Source organism: Aegilops tauschii, chromosome 4, assembly GCF_002575655.3.
Source record: "Aegilops tauschii subsp. strangulata cultivar AL8/78 chromosome 4, Aet v6.0, whole genome shotgun sequence".
Classification (NCBI taxonomy): Eukaryota; Viridiplantae; Streptophyta; class Magnoliopsida; order Poales; family Poaceae; genus Aegilops; species Aegilops tauschii.
Window position 1 is genome coordinate 257,990,302 of NC_053038.3, and position 20,021 is coordinate 258,010,322.

At 45.7% G+C, this 20,021-nt stretch overlaps 1 protein-coding gene and 1 long non-coding RNA gene across 2 annotated transcripts; both read left to right on the plus strand.

Annotated features, from left to right (window-relative positions):
- The first annotated feature begins 609 nt into the window (after positions 1 to 609).
- LOC109735096 (nascent polypeptide-associated complex subunit alpha-like protein 1) lies at positions 610 to 4,453 on the plus strand. The gene is made up of 4 exons (XM_020294296.4): positions 610 to 819; positions 1,154 to 1,238; positions 3,745 to 3,875; positions 3,948 to 4,453. The coding sequence occupies exons 1-4, from the start codon at positions 748 to 750 to the stop codon at positions 4,281 to 4,283; spliced, it is 624 nt and encodes a 207-aa protein (XP_020149885.1). The 5' UTR covers positions 610 to 747; the 3' UTR covers positions 4,284 to 4,453.
- An 8,179-nt stretch (positions 4,454 to 12,632) lies between these two features.
- On the plus strand, positions 12,633 to 14,819 carry LOC109735095 (uncharacterized). Its single transcript, XR_012181931.1, has 4 exons — positions 12,633 to 13,428; positions 13,512 to 13,595; positions 13,677 to 14,039; positions 14,209 to 14,819. It is a non-coding gene; the product is annotated as an uncharacterized lncRNA (long non-coding RNA).
- Positions 14,820 to 20,021: the final 5,202 nt, after the last annotated feature.

Genomic DNA, 20,021 nt, shown 5'->3' on the forward strand with positions numbered 1-20,021 from the left:
GAGAAGGAAAAAGAAACAACAACAAAATAAGAAGAGGACCAGGATGGACTTTGAACTAGTTCGACATCGATGAACTTTCCCCTATTGAGCCATTTGACCGTTACATTTGTATTGCTGAACTACGATTTGTTACCTAATTAGGACTGAAACTATGTTCAGATCATGTGGGGTAAGGTCACCACTAGTGAAAAATGGTGACAGCAGTTTGCAACCAAACAACATGTAGTTTGTGCGCCCAGTGCAACGCAGGCAACCAAACGACGGGTCTATATTAGTTTCATCATGCAACTAGCCTAGATGCGGGCAACCAACTATGTGGCGATACTGATTTTTGGCCTGTTTTACCTTGGCCAGCCCCATCTAAGACACACATGCAAAGAGTGAAAGGAACAGTGCATGTAACCAAACATGCCCAAAGAGAATCGATAAGGCTACGTATACAGATAGAAATCAAGGCGTTCAGATATGTAGCTATGTGCCCACTATTCGGAAGTTATAGTATTAATTATTAGTTTTTTTCATTGTCTAGAAAAAAACTGTTAGTTTTTCAACTGTGCCATATTGTATTTTTTGGAAATGTTGAAGTGGTCACCGCGATCCCACCTGAAAATAAATAAGTGAAGAGTTTAGTCCGGGTCTCGCAACCACTACGAGAATCTGCCTAGGGTTTTTGACGCCCTCGCCGGCCCGCCGCCACCTCCTCCCTTCTCACAAGCGCTGCCCCTCGACTACCACCGTACCACCAGGATGACGGCGCAGACCGCCGAGGAGCTCGCCGCCCAGATCGAGCAGGAGCAGGTCGAGGCGAAGAAAACAGAGGTGAGATTTGGATGTGATCCTTGCTCCAGCCCCTCCCGAGCAATGCCAGTCATCGTCAGAATCGGTGATCGATTTGTTCAGGGATTAAATATTCCATGCGATGAACTAGTCCGATCCTGGAAGGTTATTGCTTTCAGTGTGTTATTATGGGTATTGGTAATTTTGATCCTGTCGCCTAATGCTTCATCTGGTTATTTATTTACACGAGGCAGCGTAATTCACTGTTTAATATCGATAAAAGTATAACTCAATATTATCCTCGGTGACATAGGTGTTTTAGTTGTTGTGTACTGGGTAACATCTGAAGATCTTATTGTGTGAATCTTGGGAGCAGGCAGAAGAGGTTGTGGTTGAGGATGATGATGACGATGATGACGACGACAACGATGAGGATGATGATGACAACGATGATTTGGATGGTAACTCACTATGCTCACTGGTCTCCTGTATCCACTTTGCGTAAAGCTGTATTAATTAATAAATCTGATGCGGACATGTGAAAATAATAACAGAGTGAGATTTATTAAATCCTGTTGTTTTCTGTTTACATTATTAGACCTTCTCTTAGGGTTGGATTGTCTTTGCCCTTGGATGGTTCCAGTGGTGGTGCCAACATTGGTAGCATGTGTACATATCTATAGTATCCATGTAATTTTTGTATACACTTGAAAATAGCCGTGATTTGTTTGCTGAGCAAATTAAGTGATGTTGCTTGACATAACAGTCTACACTTTTTTTTTTGAACAGTCACCGGGGAGAGAGTTTCCCCACCTGAATATATTACCACTCAAATGGCCATAATGCCAAGAGACTGATCCAGTTTATAAGGGAAACCGGATCAAAAACCTGAACAAATTGGCCACGTTTATGAGGGAAACATGTCCAAAAAAACGTACAAATAAAAAGGGTAAAAGAAGATGAGAAAAAAGACACCCAGGACATGTCACGGCCTAGCTAGCAGACTGTAGAACCCCACGGCCCAAACCCCACGGCGCAACACAGGAGCATCCACAATCAACGAGTGCCACAGCTGAACACGAACGATTAGCAAGTTGGGGAGGCATCTTGCGTCGTCATTGAGCAAAGATGAACCGAGAGAACACCAAGAGCACGAAGCTCGCCGCAACACAACAACGACAGCCATGGGAGGGTCTTGAGCATGCACAGCTACAAGGGCAACACACCAAACGATGTGCAGGGGCAGATGGATGGTGGCGAAGGGCTCGACGTAGAGGTGATGTTGACGGCGGTACGGGATGGATGGCCGGCGATGAGTGGAATGAAGCAAATTAGAGAGATGACATAGAGTGCAGATAAGTTCACCATACGGACATGAAGGAGATGCAGACCGCGCCATCAACATAGAGGAGTGGCGTGAGTGCGCCGCCGCAGTCATGGCCGGACGAACCGGCAAAGATTTCTCCCCATCCCCAAGTCCAGAAGGAGGAGGCAGTACAACGCCATCATGGTGGGACACGGCGCCTGCAGGCGTCGCCGTTGCCAGCCGGCGGCCGCCGGCACGGATTTCTACAGTCCACACACACCTTCCAACACCTCCACACCCAAACTCCGACAAGCCGGACATAAAGGAGTAAATCTGGCAGCCCGGGGAAAGGGGCACCGCCGGACGAGCAAACCAGTGACGAAGAGCAGCAGATCGGAACGCAGGGCACACACCCACCACCACGCAGCACCCGTGGATGTCTGAGACGCAGCGAGAGGCTCGCCCAGCTCGTGTGAGCACGGGACCAGGGAGAGCGGCGTTGAGCACCCGTCAAAGCAGAGAACTTCGAGCCGGCGCAGCAGCCGTCGACGGGGCCGGATCTGGCCACGTGAAGACGCAGCGGGCCAGGAGAGTGCCATGTCATGGCGGGATCTGGTGAGCAACACGAGAGCCACTCCCAACGACGACGGCGAGCAGCATGGAGCGGAGGTCACCGACGGAGGGCCAGCACGCGCCGGCCGGCGGGCAGCTGGCGGCTCCATGCAGGAAGGTGTGGGAGGCATCCGATTGGATCCCGGGAGGAGGCTGAGGGTGCGTGGAGAGCATAGCGTGGCCTCGCCGCCGCCATCCGCCGAGGGGCTTAGCCCAGAGGCTTCCTCCGGCGACGGCGAGGGGTAGGGGGCGTGGAGGTGGACTAGGAGGGTGGCGGCGGGGGTCCTCCGGAGTCGCCCGAGAGCAACCCGGGAGGAAGAGTATCTCTGTTGGGTGTCTACACGTAGCTTCACCACTGGCTGGTTTGTTTGTATGAATGCATGTTTACTGGTTGTCTGCTTTTAGCTTCTTAAGGCTCTCTTTTAGCTGAAAATCATTGGGATATTCTCTTTGCATCTGACAAGAATATTGATAGGTTTGGTCATGTGGGTTTGTAGATACTTTAAAATTACAATCCTCATTGTCAATTCAATTGAGATGGGATATAGTCTTTGTACTGTGCTGTGACTGATATTGAAAGATCTTTTGTGCTGTATAAACAAAAGAACAGAGATGTTTAGATTGTAGTCAATTTGATGGCGCAGATGTCTAGCTGCTTCTGGTGCATATGTTTATATGTACTTTTTAGTCTGCTATTCAAACCTGTAGGTGCAAGGCTGCGATAGTTTTGTACATTTTTATAGATGCGTCTAATTTATCGATGTTTTATTGTTATAACCTTAGAGGTTATACTGGCCAAATGGGCATTGCACTATGTTTTACTTGGAGTAAATTACATTTCGTTTAAATTTGACTTGCATATGCAAGGAGACGTTTTCTTGGTGCCGACCATCATATGTGCTAGGTAGTGTTAAAGAAATTGTTGTTGCGTTTTTTCATGACTAGCTGGTTCCGGTTCCCTCTTATTTGGAAGCTCCGGATTGTATTATATTCGCTTTATGTAACTCTTACACTGTATGATCCATATTGTTCTTATTGCTATTTTACAGGGCAAGAAGGTGATGCCAGTGGCAAATCAAAGCAAAGCAGGAGTGAGAAGAAGAGCCGCAAGGCAATGCTGAAGCTTGGCATGAAATCCATCACTGGTGTAAGCCGTGTCACTGTGAAGAAAAGCAAGAATGTGAGTCATTACAATCACTTACACAGCGTGGTCTGTATTCCTTTGTTGGTCGACTAACACCACTGTTTCCAGATATTGTTCGTCATCTCAAAGCCAGATGTCTTCAAGAGCCCAAATTCAGAGACGTATGTTATTTTCGGTGAAGCCAAGATTGAGGATCTCAGCTCCCAGCTGCAGAGCCAAGCTGCCGAACAGTTCAAGGCTCCTGACCTGAGCCAAATGATCTCAAGTCCTGAGGCATCGGGCATGGAGCATGATGACAACGAGGTTGTCAACGATGAGGGAGTCGAGCCGAAGGACATCGAGTTGGTGATGACACAGGCGGGCGTCTCAAGGGCCAAGGCTGTCAGGGCTCTCAAGTCTGCCAATGGAGACATTGTCACTGCCATTATGGAGGTCACAACTTAAGAGTATGCCGACATTTTTGGAACTAGTTGAACCATTTCTCTTTGAGCGTTTTTCTTGAGTGTTATTATTATCTTGGAACCGGATAAGTATCTCATGTTTGCTTGCATCTCTGATAAGGTCGTTTGGACATGATCCTGCCTGCGGCTAAGTTGGTACAGTGTTTTTTACCACGGACCTGTCAGTGGTGGCAATTTTCTGGCATGTTTTTCACCTTTGACTAAAATATTATCAGATTTAATTTAAATAAACCCCCTTGTATTCTTTGTAACCGATAAAAATAAAATGGGACTATAACTGTGAAGCAGTAAGAAAACGAAGAAGCTGAAGTAACAACGGTTTGATAGCGTCCGCGGGGTTTGGCTTGCCGGCATCGAACCAAATTATAGTACTCCCTCCGTTCCTAAATATATGGTGTATTGTTTTTGGCACGGAAATTAAAGAACGCACGTGGAGGGAAAATTTCATAAGTTTTGGGTCAGATTACACCTGACTAATTGACACGAAAAAATAGAGGAGCTTGCATAATATAAGGAAAGGTAATCAAATCCCTAAAAAAATTATTCAAACAAGTGGTATAACGCAATACACCTTATATTTCAGATTTTTTTTCAAAAATCTATACACCTTATATCAAGGAACGGAGGAAGTATTATTTTTGCTGATCCTCCACCTCATTTCTCGGGGAAAGAAATCCCTTGCAAAGCAAACAACACAAATCGTCAATAGCAAGAAATTTCTTGCAAGCAAACAACAAAATCAATCATGTAGTTGTACGTGCACAATGTCAATCACATCATATTTTTCTCAATCACATCATATTTTCTTACCTTTTTCTATGGATTCTCTTCTCACAACATATCTCAATCCTAATAGCATCTACAACCGCATATGACAAATATGGGAGCTCCTGTAGGGCGCCTTACGCGCCCATTGACGATTCGGGCGCCCACTGCAGCACGCTAGTGGGCCGGCCCATGAAGACGCAGGTCACTGAAAAATGTATGGCGCAAAAATACACCCAGAATATCACTCTCGCGAGGATTCGAACCCGCGCCAACTAACGGCAGAACACGGCAGCCTAACCACAAGACCAACTATGCCCAAATGAAATATTGCAACGCGAAACTTTCAAGAACTAAACTCTATCCGCGCTATAGAGAAAACTGTGATTTCTTTTGAAAAAATAAATGAACAAAATTTGAATGTCCACAGATTCAAGAAAACGTCACGAAATAGAAAAAAGTTCATGTATTAAAAAATGTCATAGTTTTTCAAAATTGTTTACAAATTTGAAAAATAGTTCATAGATTTTGAAAAAAAAGTTCACCGACTTTGCAAAAAGTTCATTGATTTTTGAAAAAAAAGTTCACAAACTTTTAAAAAAGTTGACTAATTTTGAAAAAAGTTCATTGAACTTGAAAAAAGGTTCATTGAATTCAAAAAAGTTCATCGATTTTGAAAAAAGTTCATCGACGTTGTAAAAAGTTCATCAAATTTGAGAAAAACGTTCATCGAATTTGAAAAAAGTTCATCGAATCTAAAAACTGTTCATCGAATATAAAAAAAGTTCATCGAATTTGAAAAAAGTTCATCGATTCTGAAAAAAGTTCATCGAATCTGAAAAAAGTTCATGAAATTTGAGAAAAAGTTCTCGAATCTGAGAAAAAAATCCGTCGATTCTCAAAAAAAGTTCATCAAATTTGGAAAAAAGTTCATCGATCTTTGAAGAAAACTTCTTTAGTTTTGAATAAAAAATTACAAATTTGAGGAAAATGTTCACGCAATTAGGAAAAAGAAAAAAAGGAGCAAAACCGTTCCAATAAAAAAAAGAAAAAGAAAAAACTGTTCCAAAAAACGAGAAATTAAAAAAATTAAAAATGCAAAACAAAAACAATTCCAGCAAAAAAAGGAAAAAAACAGAAAGATTATATAAGAAGAGAAAGGCTATATGTAAACACGTCAAGTAGGTGTGGCTGGTTGGTTGTGACAACGAACTAAGAGCAAGGAAATCGCCAGTTCGAGTCACCGAACTGCTGTTTTTTTGCGTCTGTAACAGAAAAAATAGTAACATGGGCCGACCCAGTGTGGTAAAAGGGGTGTGCGCCCTGTACCGGTAAGCCTAAAACGGGCGCTACAGGCGCCGTTTAGGAAATGCCGACAAATATGGCTCCTCATACGTCAGACGCGTTTGCAGAGAGGGCCGGGTCACCCCTCTTTTTGTGTCCCGTGCAACCAAGTACCTCAATCCATACTACACATCCTAAAACGGGCGCTACAGGCGCCGTTTAGGAAATGCCGACAAATATGGCTCCTCATACGTCAGACGCGTTTGCAGAGAGGGCCGGGTCACCCCTCTTTTTGTGTCCCGTGCAACCAAGTACCTCAATCCATACTACACATGCAACACAAAAGCTATGTAGTACTACGTAGATAAATATAGCCTGCTCCTACTCGTCATCGGAGATGTAGCCGACCTCCATGCCGACAGTGCCGGACGGACCCTCTTCCTGGTGGACGGCCGCCTCCCGCAGCTCCGACTCCCCTTCGGACTACATGTATGTGAAGAGAGCGCCCACCTCCGTTCGTGCCTCGCGGAGGTAGCAGCGGAAGGTGGCCTGCTGCTCCGCCGCCCCCTCCGCTTAAGTGACCTCAAACTCGCCCAACGCGTCGGCCATGTTAAATCCGGCAACAGGAGGCGCCGGACCTGCCTCACCTTCCGTAGGATCGAAAGTATGTCTAGAGGGGAGGGGATAGACTACTAGCAAAAATTGAAGGTCTATTTTCCTAATTTTAGTTCTTGGCGGATTTTAACTTAGCTAGCAATACAGGCACACCGTACACATGCATATCTAGAGTATAGGCAACCTAAAGTAAAGACATGCATGTGCTAGTAATGTAGAGAGTAGAGTTGAAGAGGATCACAAGTGCAAGTTGACACGGTGAAGATTTTCGACCCGTGGTTCCGACAAGTGGTGCTATCGTACGTCCATGTTGATGGAGTCTTCAATCCACGACGGATATAAGATCACGAAGATCTCGGTTGCTAGATTCCATGGAGGAATCGAGTCCACAAAGGGCTCATACCCACGAAGGGTCCACGAAGAGGCAACCTCACCTATTCCACTATGGCAACGCCCATGAAGGACTAGCCTCACTAGGGTAGATCTTCATGAGGTAGGTCATCTCCAAACCCTCACAAGCTCATTCTCTTCTTCACAACGGGTGGAGACTTCTAAGCACACCTAGCCGATCTAGGAGGCACCACCCTCCAAAAGGTACTAGATGTTGTTGATGATCAACTCCTTGCTCTTGTGCTTGTTACAGTGCCTTCGGTGAGTCCAAATGGTCATCTCACTGAGATTGAATCAACTAGGGTTTAGGACAACACCTATATCTGGTAGATCGGTGACTCCGAATGGATTTTGTTCAGTGAGTCCGAGTGGAGTACTTGGTTTATAGTGGGCGTTGTGAAAGTATATAAGGATTTTGGAGTTTGATCTTCGAGCACTTTGAGCAATGAACTCATCTTCTCAACCTCATCCCCTTTTGATCTATGTACTCAATGTGATCTTTGATCACTTAAATATAAAATGGTGAGCCTTGAGACTTGACCCAATACTTGTCCTTAATATTTTCAAGGGGTTTACTTTCATTCCCCATGTTGTACCTAAAATGAACTTTCCTGAATTATACTTTGAGCAGGCATTAGTTCAATGGTATATATGTTGAAATGAATTACCAAAACTACCCAGGGGATTAGATGCACTTTCAATCTTCTCCTTTTGATAATTGATGACAACATATAGATCAAAGCTTTGACAAAAGATATAATAATTAATAACATCATTGCTTTGAGAAGTATTTGATATACAAGAACTCCCCTTAAATTTGTGCATTCTTTTGATTTGCGTTTGAATGTAAATGAACAATCTATAAGCCATATGAGGAGCACTTCTATGTCACATACAACTTGGTGGAGCACAAACATAAGATATAATACAATGAAGAATCAAAGTAAACACCAAAAACACATGTCAATGACCACAAAAGATGTGCCATAGCATAAAGAAGTAGCATATTTGAAGTCACACGAGTTTGGGTCATCACATGCGATAAATTAGTTTACATCACATAAGAATTGAATAAATTGGCAGGTGATGTAACTTAGAAAAATAAACACATTCTCTGACTCTCTCTCCCTCTTTGGCATCAAGATATCAAAAGAATCAAGAGATCTAGAATGGAGACGAGCGCATCTGCGGTACACGTCACATGTATCCATTTGGCCGTGGCGGGTCACTCTTCTCTTGCATCGACGTCCTCCCTGCCTGCCAGCCTCGCTGAGCTTCCGCATCGGAGCAATTTTAGAAATCAGGCAAAACCTGAGACCCGGTTTGTCGGGTTCATGTTTTCTCAGCTGAATTCCAGGTGTTAAGTCTCACAACACGATTTTATTCACTCGAACTACCCGAACTGAAATTTCACGAAAAACTGAATGCCCACCGTGACCGTCATGTGGTTCTACATCTGTTGGGAATATGCCCTAGAGGAAATAATATTGTAATTTATTTCCATGTTTATAATTAAGAGTTTATATTCTATGTTATAACTGGTATGATTCTGGAATATGTGATTCAGAGGAAAAAAAGCACGTGTGGAACGATAAACGGTAAAACCGGACCTAGTCTTGCCTCTAGGACTAGCTCAAGTGTTGTATGTTGAGTATGTGGTTAAGTGTAAGAATAATCCCAAAACAACATTGAGGGTATGATGTTAGAAGAACGATCATATTGAATTGACCCAACTTGTTTGTTATACTTTGAGATGTAATCGTCACAAATCTATTGATATAACATGGAGAGTTAATGTATGCTTTGGTTCCTTAGACCATGCGAGTATTATAGTCACTTTGTACCAGATGATATACTTTGGGTTTGCTCAAACGTCACCTATAACACGGTGATCGTAATGACAACTTGCAGGTTCATCAGAAAGTATGACAAGGGGCTAGATATCTCAAGAGTGGGATTTGCTCCTCTGTGGTGGAGAGATATTCTTAGGGGCCTCTCGATGTGACGACATCCATCATCGTCTGACTAGACACAGGTGACTTAGTCACGGGGACGCCGGAACATGTAAAATGAGAAAGAACAAAACCTGTAACGAGGAGACTGGTATAATGAGCATGAGAATGAATCTAGCGGATACCGATGTATCTCACCTCGGGTTTTGTAAAGTACCCCGAAACAAACGGAATAGTATATGATAATCAAAGTGTCGGTACTAAAATCGACAGATCTCAGGTAGGGGGTCCCGAGCTGTGGATCTAGGAACGATGGTGAACATGAGACAAGCTGTTGTAAGGTGGAACCCTAGATGGAGATCTTTCACTAATTGGAGGGGAATCCCACGAAGAACACGAAGAAATCACAAGAGGAACACCGAAGAACAAGCCCAAATCATACATCCACTAGACTCACATCCACACAAGATCCACAAAGGTACAAGAACAACAAAAGGAAAGATACAAGATAGAGTTCATCCCAAATCCTATGAAGGTAATCCTATGATGAGGATCCTTCCCTAGATGCGGTCTTGAATCCACTAGGGATCTTCCCCAATGGAGGTCTTGATCTCCATGGGAGAGGTCTCTCTCTCTCAAGAGGAGGTACAAGGAGCAAAGCTTAGCTAGATCATGTGATATCCTTTGCTAACCCTAAAAAATGGTCTAGGTACGAAATAAATAGGTAGGTGGAGAAGGGGGACGAAGTGGAGGCCCAAACAGGTGGCTTTCGACCAGCTTCCTGATGGGCCCGTGCGCATGGGGGTCCCGTGGGCACGGTACAAGCCCGTGCGCACGGGGTACTACATCGGCGAGGGCCCGTGTGCACGGGGTCTGGAGGCCGTGTGCACGGGGGTGCGCATCTTCACTTCCAGTAGCTCTCCGGCTGGCCCGTGCGCATGGGGACTTGGAGGCCCATGGGCACGGGGTCACCTGGGACATGCTGTTTTGGTCTTGGTGCACTCCCCCGGTGTGGCCTTGGGTCCTTCTCCTTGGCCTTCGGGATGCTCCCTAGCTGCTTGGTGGTGGTCGTCCTCATACCTAATGATGCACAATGTTCCATGGTGAGGTAGAAACCAAATCCAATGGATATTCATGTCAATCTTGAAGAGGAGCGGGTTCACCTTAAGTTCGGTAGGTTCACTTGGGGCTTGAGGTGCTAAGAAGGTGTACATGGAGATGACCGTAGGATGCTCCGCGTCCCCTCCCCCCCCCCCCCCCCCCCCCCGTTGGGGAAGATCAGACCTCAGATCATAAACTGTATCGCCATGTACACGGTAGGCATGGATGGACTTGTTGTTGGACGAAGTGTATGTGATGGCGCGATCAAAGCACTCCAAGATGTCTCGTCGCTTCATGAGGTTCCCTAAGATGATGGTGTCGTGCAACATGCATACCTTCTCATGACCAAGAAAGCTCATGACGGTGCGGCCTTGTGAGTCCTTCAAAACGAAAGAACATGACAAACACTTGGAAAAACCAATGAGGTTAGCGTGAATGTGAAACCTATCATTTAGGTGGTGAGATACCCAACAAGTGTTTTCATCATGCTTATCATATGAAAGTACAAGGGTGTATGGCATGGTATGTAGGCATAAGATGCGAGAACAAACAAATGTGTTAAGCACAATCAAACATGCATGCTTCACAAGTAAGATGTCCAAGTCTCCAAGATCAATCATTATAGCATTGTTGCACTCACTACAAGAGAATATGAGAGATGCAACTAATGGAGATATGGAACAATGAGCAATACAAATCATGCGAGAGGCATCAACATACATGTCATCAATCCAATGAAACGAGCAAGAATGGATCATGGGTGATGCAACAAAGCAAGTCATCATATGAATCAAGTCATGCAAGCTAGTAGTGCGAAGATGCAACATACTAGAGGTGATCATGGTCATCATGTCATGTGTGCAAATAGTTGGCATATGCAATGCACATAACATATTGCAAGCATGAAAACAAGATGTGAGCAAAGTATGCGCAATATCATGAGGCACATATAGAACATGACAATAGCAACAAGAATCTCCATCAAACATGCAAATACACATAGTAGTAGTAGAATGGTGAATCATATGTGAGTGCAAGCAAGGGTCACAATTGCATGGCAAAATCATGCAAAGAGTCATATCATGCAAAGTGAACACGGTAAGGTGGGCATGAGGAGATAAGTGGTATATAACCCATAGCTGTGTGAGAGCCAAGTAAAAGTGATGCGCGAAGTCCTTGCGCGAATGGAACGGTGGAAACTGTAATCCACGGGATCCGAAATCATTGTTGCTCTTAAGAGCTCGTTTTGTCAACTCATGGGATTGTGAAGTTGACAAGTATTCATGAGTACCTACACAAAATAAAGACAAAGGAAAAATTGTGTGCGCGTGGTATATGTACACATCATCCATTATGATGCAGACGTGCATGTGTTGGTTAGCACAAAATATACAATGGTCATATAAATAAGTTGCATGATATAGAAACATGTCATCCATCATGGAAGTTTGTGGTTATGTATAGCATAATGAGGACTCATATTGTGTAATGCATCATGATAAGTATGTAGAGCATTGTCATGGATGGTATGCATATGGTGCACACAAGGGATGGAATCATACTATACACAATAATTTCCATGGCATGGTATATGGGATGAATTGCACACATTTTGCAAAGGTAGCATAGCAATATCATCGCAAGAGAAGCAAAATCCAATAACCATCATCTTGTCATCTATGCCATAAGTGCAAATGGGATTTATTTTAATGAGGCATGCATAGTTACTATGTTGAGATTGTAATGATGCAATACGGGAGATCTCACTCATAGCATATGACAAGTTTAAGGGATTGTCAAACATGACGTGATCGATAGAATTTTCACATGATATCCTATGGAGCATAGCATCACAACTAGGCAATTCGACATGCTCGTCATCATATTCATCATAAATAGGTGGCACATCTAATCATGTAGAAAAGTATGTGATGAATCCATAAGGTGATCATCATGCAAGCAATCGATGTGAAGATAGTCCACTAGTCTCCACTATTATTAAACAATCAAACAAGAACTTCTCTAAATGCACCCTATGAAATGTACACGGACCCATTACCACCGCATGATTAGGCCCACTAAACTTAATCTAACAGCTAGCGTTAATCTAATCCATACTCTGTGTGCATTAAGTATTCTTTTTGGCTGATCGTACTCCACCTTTGAAGAAAATTACCCACCGTGCCACCCGTAAGTGAAAAGTAACGATTCAATAATAAGGGGTTGTTTTCTTTCGTACTCCTCCTGCTCTGTCCCTCACATCCTTCCCGATTCCATAGCCTCCCAACCATAGTCGGTTGCGCCTCCGCAGAAAAGGAATCGGTGGTGGAGAGGATAGGTTGAACCCCGCAGATCCTAGGCGTCGCTGCCGAAGAGAAAAGCAGCCCCAACATGCCGAAGGGCACATCGGCGCGGCGAGCGCGCACGCGACTGCAAGTCCGCCCCCCGCCACCAATCCCCTATCTTCTCTGCTTCGAGGCGCACGCTGCCCTCACCGGCGCTGCCGCTGGATCATGGATGGCGGGGCAAAAGGGCAAGACCTACGACTGATTTTGCGGCGCATCAGCAGCAGGCAATGGCGGGCCTGTACGTGCTAGTGGATCTACATAAGGTGTCGGCGCAGGGCTGGCACTGCGGCCAGGTGACGTCGCTACCGCCGTCGAGCACCATGCATAGCTGCCGCACGAGCTGGCCCACGCCGACGCGCGAGAAGTACTCGCCACTGCCCTGCCCGACGCCGGACACCACGGCCCCTGTATCTCTGTTGCCGACGCCTCAAAGACCATCATGGTGTTGGTCAGCTTCAGGTCGGCGCGGGAGATCGCGTCGGCGGCCCGGGGAGTCGCGGCGTAGGCGGGCGAGCACGTGGGACCAGTAGCTCTGGTGCCGGCCCTGCTGCTCCCGGAGGAAGGCCCTGGAGTCGGGCCGCAGGGTGAGCCCACTCTGGTGAAGGATTGGATCGCTGGAGAACTCTGTTCTTCAATCGCGTTCTGGTGAAGGAGTCGATCGCCGGTGAACGATGTGCGTAATCTTGTACGTAGTAATTCTGTTTGCTTTTCTCCTGCTATCTTCCCCATGTCGCTAACCGGAATTAGGAACATCAGATTGCTTTCAACTTGATCAACCTCTGCCCTTTTTTTCGTGGAAGAAACAGCCGGTGAGGACAACCTGCTCTCCTTTTCAATCTGGTGCGTAAGTCTGAAGTTTCCCTTTCTCATGCCATGTTCCTATGAATAGCTCACTAGAACTGACAGAATTTTGATCATAAGACTGCCTTCAACTTGATCAAGCTTTCCCTTTTATAAAAAGAAGAATCAGCCGGGGTTCTATTTTGTCTATTGAGATGGAAGAAGAGGCTAACACATCGTACCATCGTACCATGCCAACATGAGCTACCAAGCTTTCCCTTTCACATTTACTTTTCTCTCATCCTAAAATATGGCACTTGCACAAGTTTTTTGTGCTCATGATTACTTTTCAATTGCAGAGCTATATTGTCCAGCTTGGTACCTCATGTTGGCATGAAATTTAAAAATTCGGATGAAGCTTGGGCATTTTGGCTTAGCTGTGGTGGTCAAAAGGGCTTTGAGGTCCGAAAAAGGTATACGAACAAAAGGTCCGCAGATGGCAAGGTAACGTCATGTCGATTTGTTTGTGCAAGAAATGGAATGCTTAATCTCTTCCCCCAAAGTAAATTCAGTTATCAAGTCTGAAAATGTACAATTAATCTGATCGCTATATGGGCTAATTCAGTTAACAAGTCTGAAAACTAAATTCGGTTATCAGCTAATCCTCCTGCAGCGGTGCGACAACGACGGCGTGGCGCAGCGACCACCACCATGGAGATGGGTGTGCAGGTCATCGACGTGCGGTTGCTGCGCACGTATGCCGAGGTGTTCATCACGGGCGACGACTCGAGGAGGCCGACGAACAGGACGCCCTTGGACCGGCATGGCGGGGGGAGGCCATGTAGCACGCGTTGCTCTGGTTGCCCTGTATCCTGGATGCCGCCGACCACAGGGGCACCGGCTGCACGTGTTTCCCGGCCGCCTCCGACCAGTGGGGCTCTCGCGATGTGTTACTTTGTATCCCGGCCACCGCGGACAGCGAGGGCTCCCTCTACACGTGTTGCTTTGTTTCCCGGCCGCCGCTGACCACTCGGGCTCCGGCTTCATTTGTTGCTCTGCGTCCATTGCTCCTTTGGCGACGGTGAGGACGTGCCGAGAGCTCATTCTACCATGACGAAGAACTGGATTTTTAAATTTGAGAGGGAGAACGGGAATTCTAGGGGAACGAGGAGATTATTGAAATTAGGAGGTCATCATAGTTTGGATATTTTTATTGTTTTTCTTTTCAGTTTCATACTACTATTGGATTTTGTTGTTTCTCACTAAGAGCTATTTGACTTATAATCCCAATGTTTTGTTGTTATTTTCCAAACTATTAAAAATTGGGTATGTGCTTTATTGTGAATGTTCACAAAAGAAGCTTACTATTTGAAACAACAGGTTGCAAATACCTTCGTTGCTCTGGACCTTGTCATGGAAGGATTAACACTAAATAACCATAAATGAATTACATTGGCCAGGACCTTCAGATTATGAGTAAGCGTGGTTCCACCTTTAGTGGTTTGTGCATCTGATTTGTCCGTTAGCGAGTTTTGTGACTGGTTTCACGTGTTCCTGACATTGCTTGGTACAACCGCAGGGGCGAGGATGTCTTATTGATACAACTTGATGGTTTGTTTCTGTATGAACTAGCAATGTTTTGTTTCTTCGATGTGCAAACTTGTATCTCAGAACTTTGATGAATTATGTCATTCGATCAGCTTCCGTGGAAACTACTAATTTCCGTTGCCTCTGTATACACACTAACATGTCTTTTCTCCCAGTGCCTATTGCCAGTGGCACATTTGTAGGTACCAACTAGAAGAAAATAAGATTGAAAAATTATTTTTCTTTGGTTAGGAATATTATACCTCAAATTTAGTTCAGTTTAGATCAAATGATTACTTTAATCTATGAATAACACGTGAATGATGTCAGTTATGCAGTTTAAGAGATCATGGCTGCGATATATGACAAACAATTATAACACGTGAACATCTATATAGTACCATGGTTGACCGCGAGGTGTTGGTGATGGCGTTGGTTGCCAAGATGCAGTACCCGAGGGGGGTGCATAATGCAAATATACTTGGCCACAATTTAATTTTCTTCATGAACTGAATTTGTATCAATTAGTTAACGATATTTTGTAGTTGTTACACAATGGACTTGGGCATGTATTCATAAAGCATGATATTTTTCAGTCATTTTAAGGACCTAGAAATTATATGCTCTTTGCATGAGATTTCAGCTTCACAGAAAATAGGTTTATGTTATAATAGAATAATATGTTTTATAATGGAATATATTTTAGTCGAGACGTGCGTTGCACGTGCATGCTTACTAGTGTGACAAGCGAAAGGACCATCACCTATGTTACCTTTGGAGCTCCACTCATGGGGTGTAGGTGAGGTGTTGAAGATCGATGCCTGGTGAACATTGTTTTCTTGATGGAACCATCTGGGGGTGCATCATCGTCCACCATGGCCATCTTTGTTCCCATTGGAGGTATGGACTCGTCGAGGATAGGCATGTCATCATGTTGGAGACCTAGCACCAAAGAAGAAAACACACTCGGATTAGAGGTTAAGTCATTAGAAATCATAGTGGCCTCATGTGCTGTCTCAACTAGCTCACTCACTAAGTGTTGTGGCTCACTCACTCCCGGTAAGATGCTCTCACTCATATGGTTGGTGGAGTCACTCAAATGGCTCTCAACCTCACATAGGATGTGTGGCATGCTCGCAAGTGTGGGGCTAGTGGTGGTCACACTCATTCTCTCATAGGAAATGCACTCAATGTCATATATAGTGGAGTCACTCATCTCACTCATGGTGTGGTGGCTCTCCTCACATGAAAATCGGGGCATCTTGTCATATGTGGGTATCGGAGAGATCTAGGTGCAAATGTCTCCATGCTCAACTCCTATCGCCTCCTTGGTTGAAGGGATAGTCCCATGCTCAACCTCCTCATCCATAACGCCTCCAAAGATGAATGCCGTAGGGTGTGGCAAATCACTGCTCTCCTCTGAGACCAAAGATAAGGTCTCATGTGCAGTGTTGTAGCTTGAATCAGAGTAAGAGTCCCAATGGGGTGCCATCTTCATGTTGTTGGAGAGGTTTTTGCTCGTTGCCGTGGTCGAAGGGGATGGCCCTTGCTCGACCGTCTTATCACCGTCTTGTATGAGGCCCATATGATGTGGCATCTCATAGCTCGTCTCCATGACTGAAGGGAATTTCCCATGCTCAGTCGTCTTCTTTGAGGGGCTTTCGGAGATGGAAAAGTCGCCATCGCTGGTAGGTGGTCTCCTTGGACTTGATGATGTCGAAGTAGGCGTACTCGTGTGAAGTAGGCGAAGATGCCGTACATTCGAAGGCGAAGATGCCTTGAGAACACTTGGCGAAGATGCCGAAGTGGTGGTGGTAACCAAAGCTTCCTCTTGGTGGTGACGTTGTCGTGCTTGAACTTGTAGTCGATGTCACTCTTCGTCTTCATGCACATGTGTCTTACGGTTGTCTTGGCAGTCGACTCGAAGATGAGGATGGTGCTGCGTGGTACTTGCATCGTGTGGATGCTTCGAAGGTGTATGACTTGAGCGTCTCCACCGTGAAGATGAGGAAGGGGAAGAAGACTTGTAGTTGGCCAACACGTGTCGGGTGTCATCCATGTGCGCGTCCAAGTTGTCATCGAGGTAGTCCCTTTTCCTTGCTTTGGAGTGTCATATGTCAATGGCGAGTCGCTCGATGCGGTCGAATACCTAAGATGATGTGATTTGCCTATCCATCACAAGACTCAAGTAGAGGTGAGTAGGAAATGAGGTAAACAATACCAAGATACTGTTTCCCAAAGTTGAGGATGTATCCCGTGTCACTCAATGTGATATGAGAGAATAGCGGAATTGGTACCGAACTTGTTCACTCACACCTACAAATTAAAGCTTATCGAGTGGCTTGGTTAGGGTAAGTGACACAAAAGTCAAGAAAATATTAGTCCAAGATGTCGAAAATGTTGAGGGAGATTCACAAAATTGCAATATAAAGCAAATAGATCAAAGCTATGGTAACACAAGAAACACACATGCGCATAGATAGATGGGATCCACGCAACCAAGGAATGAGAACAGAATGTGTTGCCATGGAAAAAGATCTTGTTGCACGGATGCTAGAGAGACACTAGCGTGATTTCTCAAATGGGCAAGATACGTTTGTGCACCAACCTATGAGAGTAAATGTGTCATCTTCAATCCCAAGTATGCTATGTATGTATGCTCCAAGTGTATGTGAGGGAGTCCTGGACTAGGCGGTCCTCGGGTGTCCGGGCTATGTGATATGGGCCGGATTGATGGGCCGTGAAGATACAAGATCGAGGACCTTCCCCCGTGTCCGGATGGGACTCTCCTTTGCGTGGGTGGAAAGCTTGACGTCCGGATGTGTAGTTTCCTTCTTCTGTAAACCGACCTTGTGCAACCCTAGCCCCCCTCCAGTGTCTATATAAACCGGAGGGTTTAGTCTGTAGAAAAAGGAGAATTCATACAAGCTAGACATCTAGGGTTTAGTCATTACGATCTCAAGGTAGATCAACTCTTGTAACCCCTATACTCATCATAGTCAATCAAGCAGGAAGTAGGGTATTACCTCCGTTAAGAGGGCCCAAACCTGGGTAAACATCGTGTCCCCCACCTCCTGTTACCTTCGATCCACAGACGCACAGATCGGGACCCCCTACCCGAGATTGGCCGGTTTTGACACCGACATTCGTGCTTTCACTGAGAGTTCCTCCGTGTCGTCGACAGAAGGATCGATGGCTCGCCTTGTCGTCAATGACAAATTCACCTCTAGAAGGGCCCTAGTTCCTGGGCAGATCCTCCAGATCGGCAATTTCACTAGGCGCCTGCCCAGCCATTAAGCCCAAGGCGGTCTCCCGGATTGCCAAAAATCATCTCCGCATCAACCCCAAAAGCGTCGAGAAGATGGATCCGACAGATATCTCGTCTTTAAACGAATTGCTAGATCACATCGCCGCCCTGGGGGTCGCAACGGATCACAATCTGATTGGGCTTAAACCCGATCAAAGGGAAATCAGGTCCCCACCGGTCACCCACCTGGTGACTGTCGTGGAAGAGCAAGTCGAGGATACTGCTCCTCCTATGCTAAAAACAAACTATGTTTGGATCTCCGAGCCCCACGAGCCAGACACTCATCTTCGAGAAGAGATCATCTACCCCCCGAGCATGGAATCAAGCGTTGAAACTAAAAACCCCTAGGACACTCCGGATCCTGGGCCAACGACCTTAGAAAATTTTCAAAATCCGGATTCCGCGGCAGGTCAAGGCTAGTATTTAAGCCCACACGCCCACCACAATCAATACTCTCCAAGCAATTCTAGTCCGCCGGACATATGCGACTTAATGTACATACGACAGCAACCCCAGGAAACAGTCCACCACTTTTGGGCTAGATTCCTACTTGTTAAAAACAAGATTAAAGATTGCTGCGACGATGATGCGGTATCAGTCTTTTGCCGCAACTGTACGTTCGAGGGGATCCTCAATGCCCTCAATCCACGCCGCATACTGCACTTTGCAGATTTGGCACATATAGTACAGAAGTACTGTGCAATGGAAAGCGCTTGGAAAGCCCAGACAGCTCGGTGGGAACCACTGGCCTTTAAGCCATCCACCGGCCGGGCAAAAAGGATGCACCCTTACGGGGCACCTGATCATTACTTCACGGAAAGGAAAATTAAACCCTTACCGGGACACAGAACTATCCTCGATGAATGGCTCGACAAACCCTGTTAGATACACGCGATGCCAAATTCCGAACCAACTCGTAGCCTTCGGGCATGTTTGGATACTCTGGCAGGTGGCTAAAAGCGGTGAGGCCATCCTCACGAACACTAGCCCGGTAAGGTACTCCCCCGAGGATAACGATCTCAATGTGTTTCCGGTCTTTGAGACCTTTTCTTCAAACAATCAGCGTAAAAGGGCGCTCCGCGACCTCGCGGAAGTCAATCACGTAGCCGCAATAAATCCTTGGAACGATATGGCGATAACCTTCAACGCTAATGATGAACCAAGGGCCCGATCAGTCCGAGCACCAGCCGCTTTGGTTCTAAACCCAATTGTAGACGGCTTTCGCCTCACTAAAGTGCTCATGGACGGCGGCAGCGGACTGAACCTCATCTACGAAGACACGCTCAATAAAATGCAAATAGACAAGAGCTGCATCAAGCAGAGCAGTACAACCTTTCAAGGTATCATCCCCAGCCGAGAAGCACGGTGTTCGGGAAAGACAAAACTTGATGTGGTATTCGGCACGCCGGAGAACTACAGGTCCGAAGAATTAATCTTCCAGGTGGCACCTTTCAACAGCGGATATCATGCCCTATTAGGGCGAGATGCGTTCACATGCTTTAAAGCCATACCCCATTACGGGTACATGAAGCTCAAAATTCCCGGGCCCAACGGTTTTATCACTACTGCCAGTGATCCGGACATAGCACTCC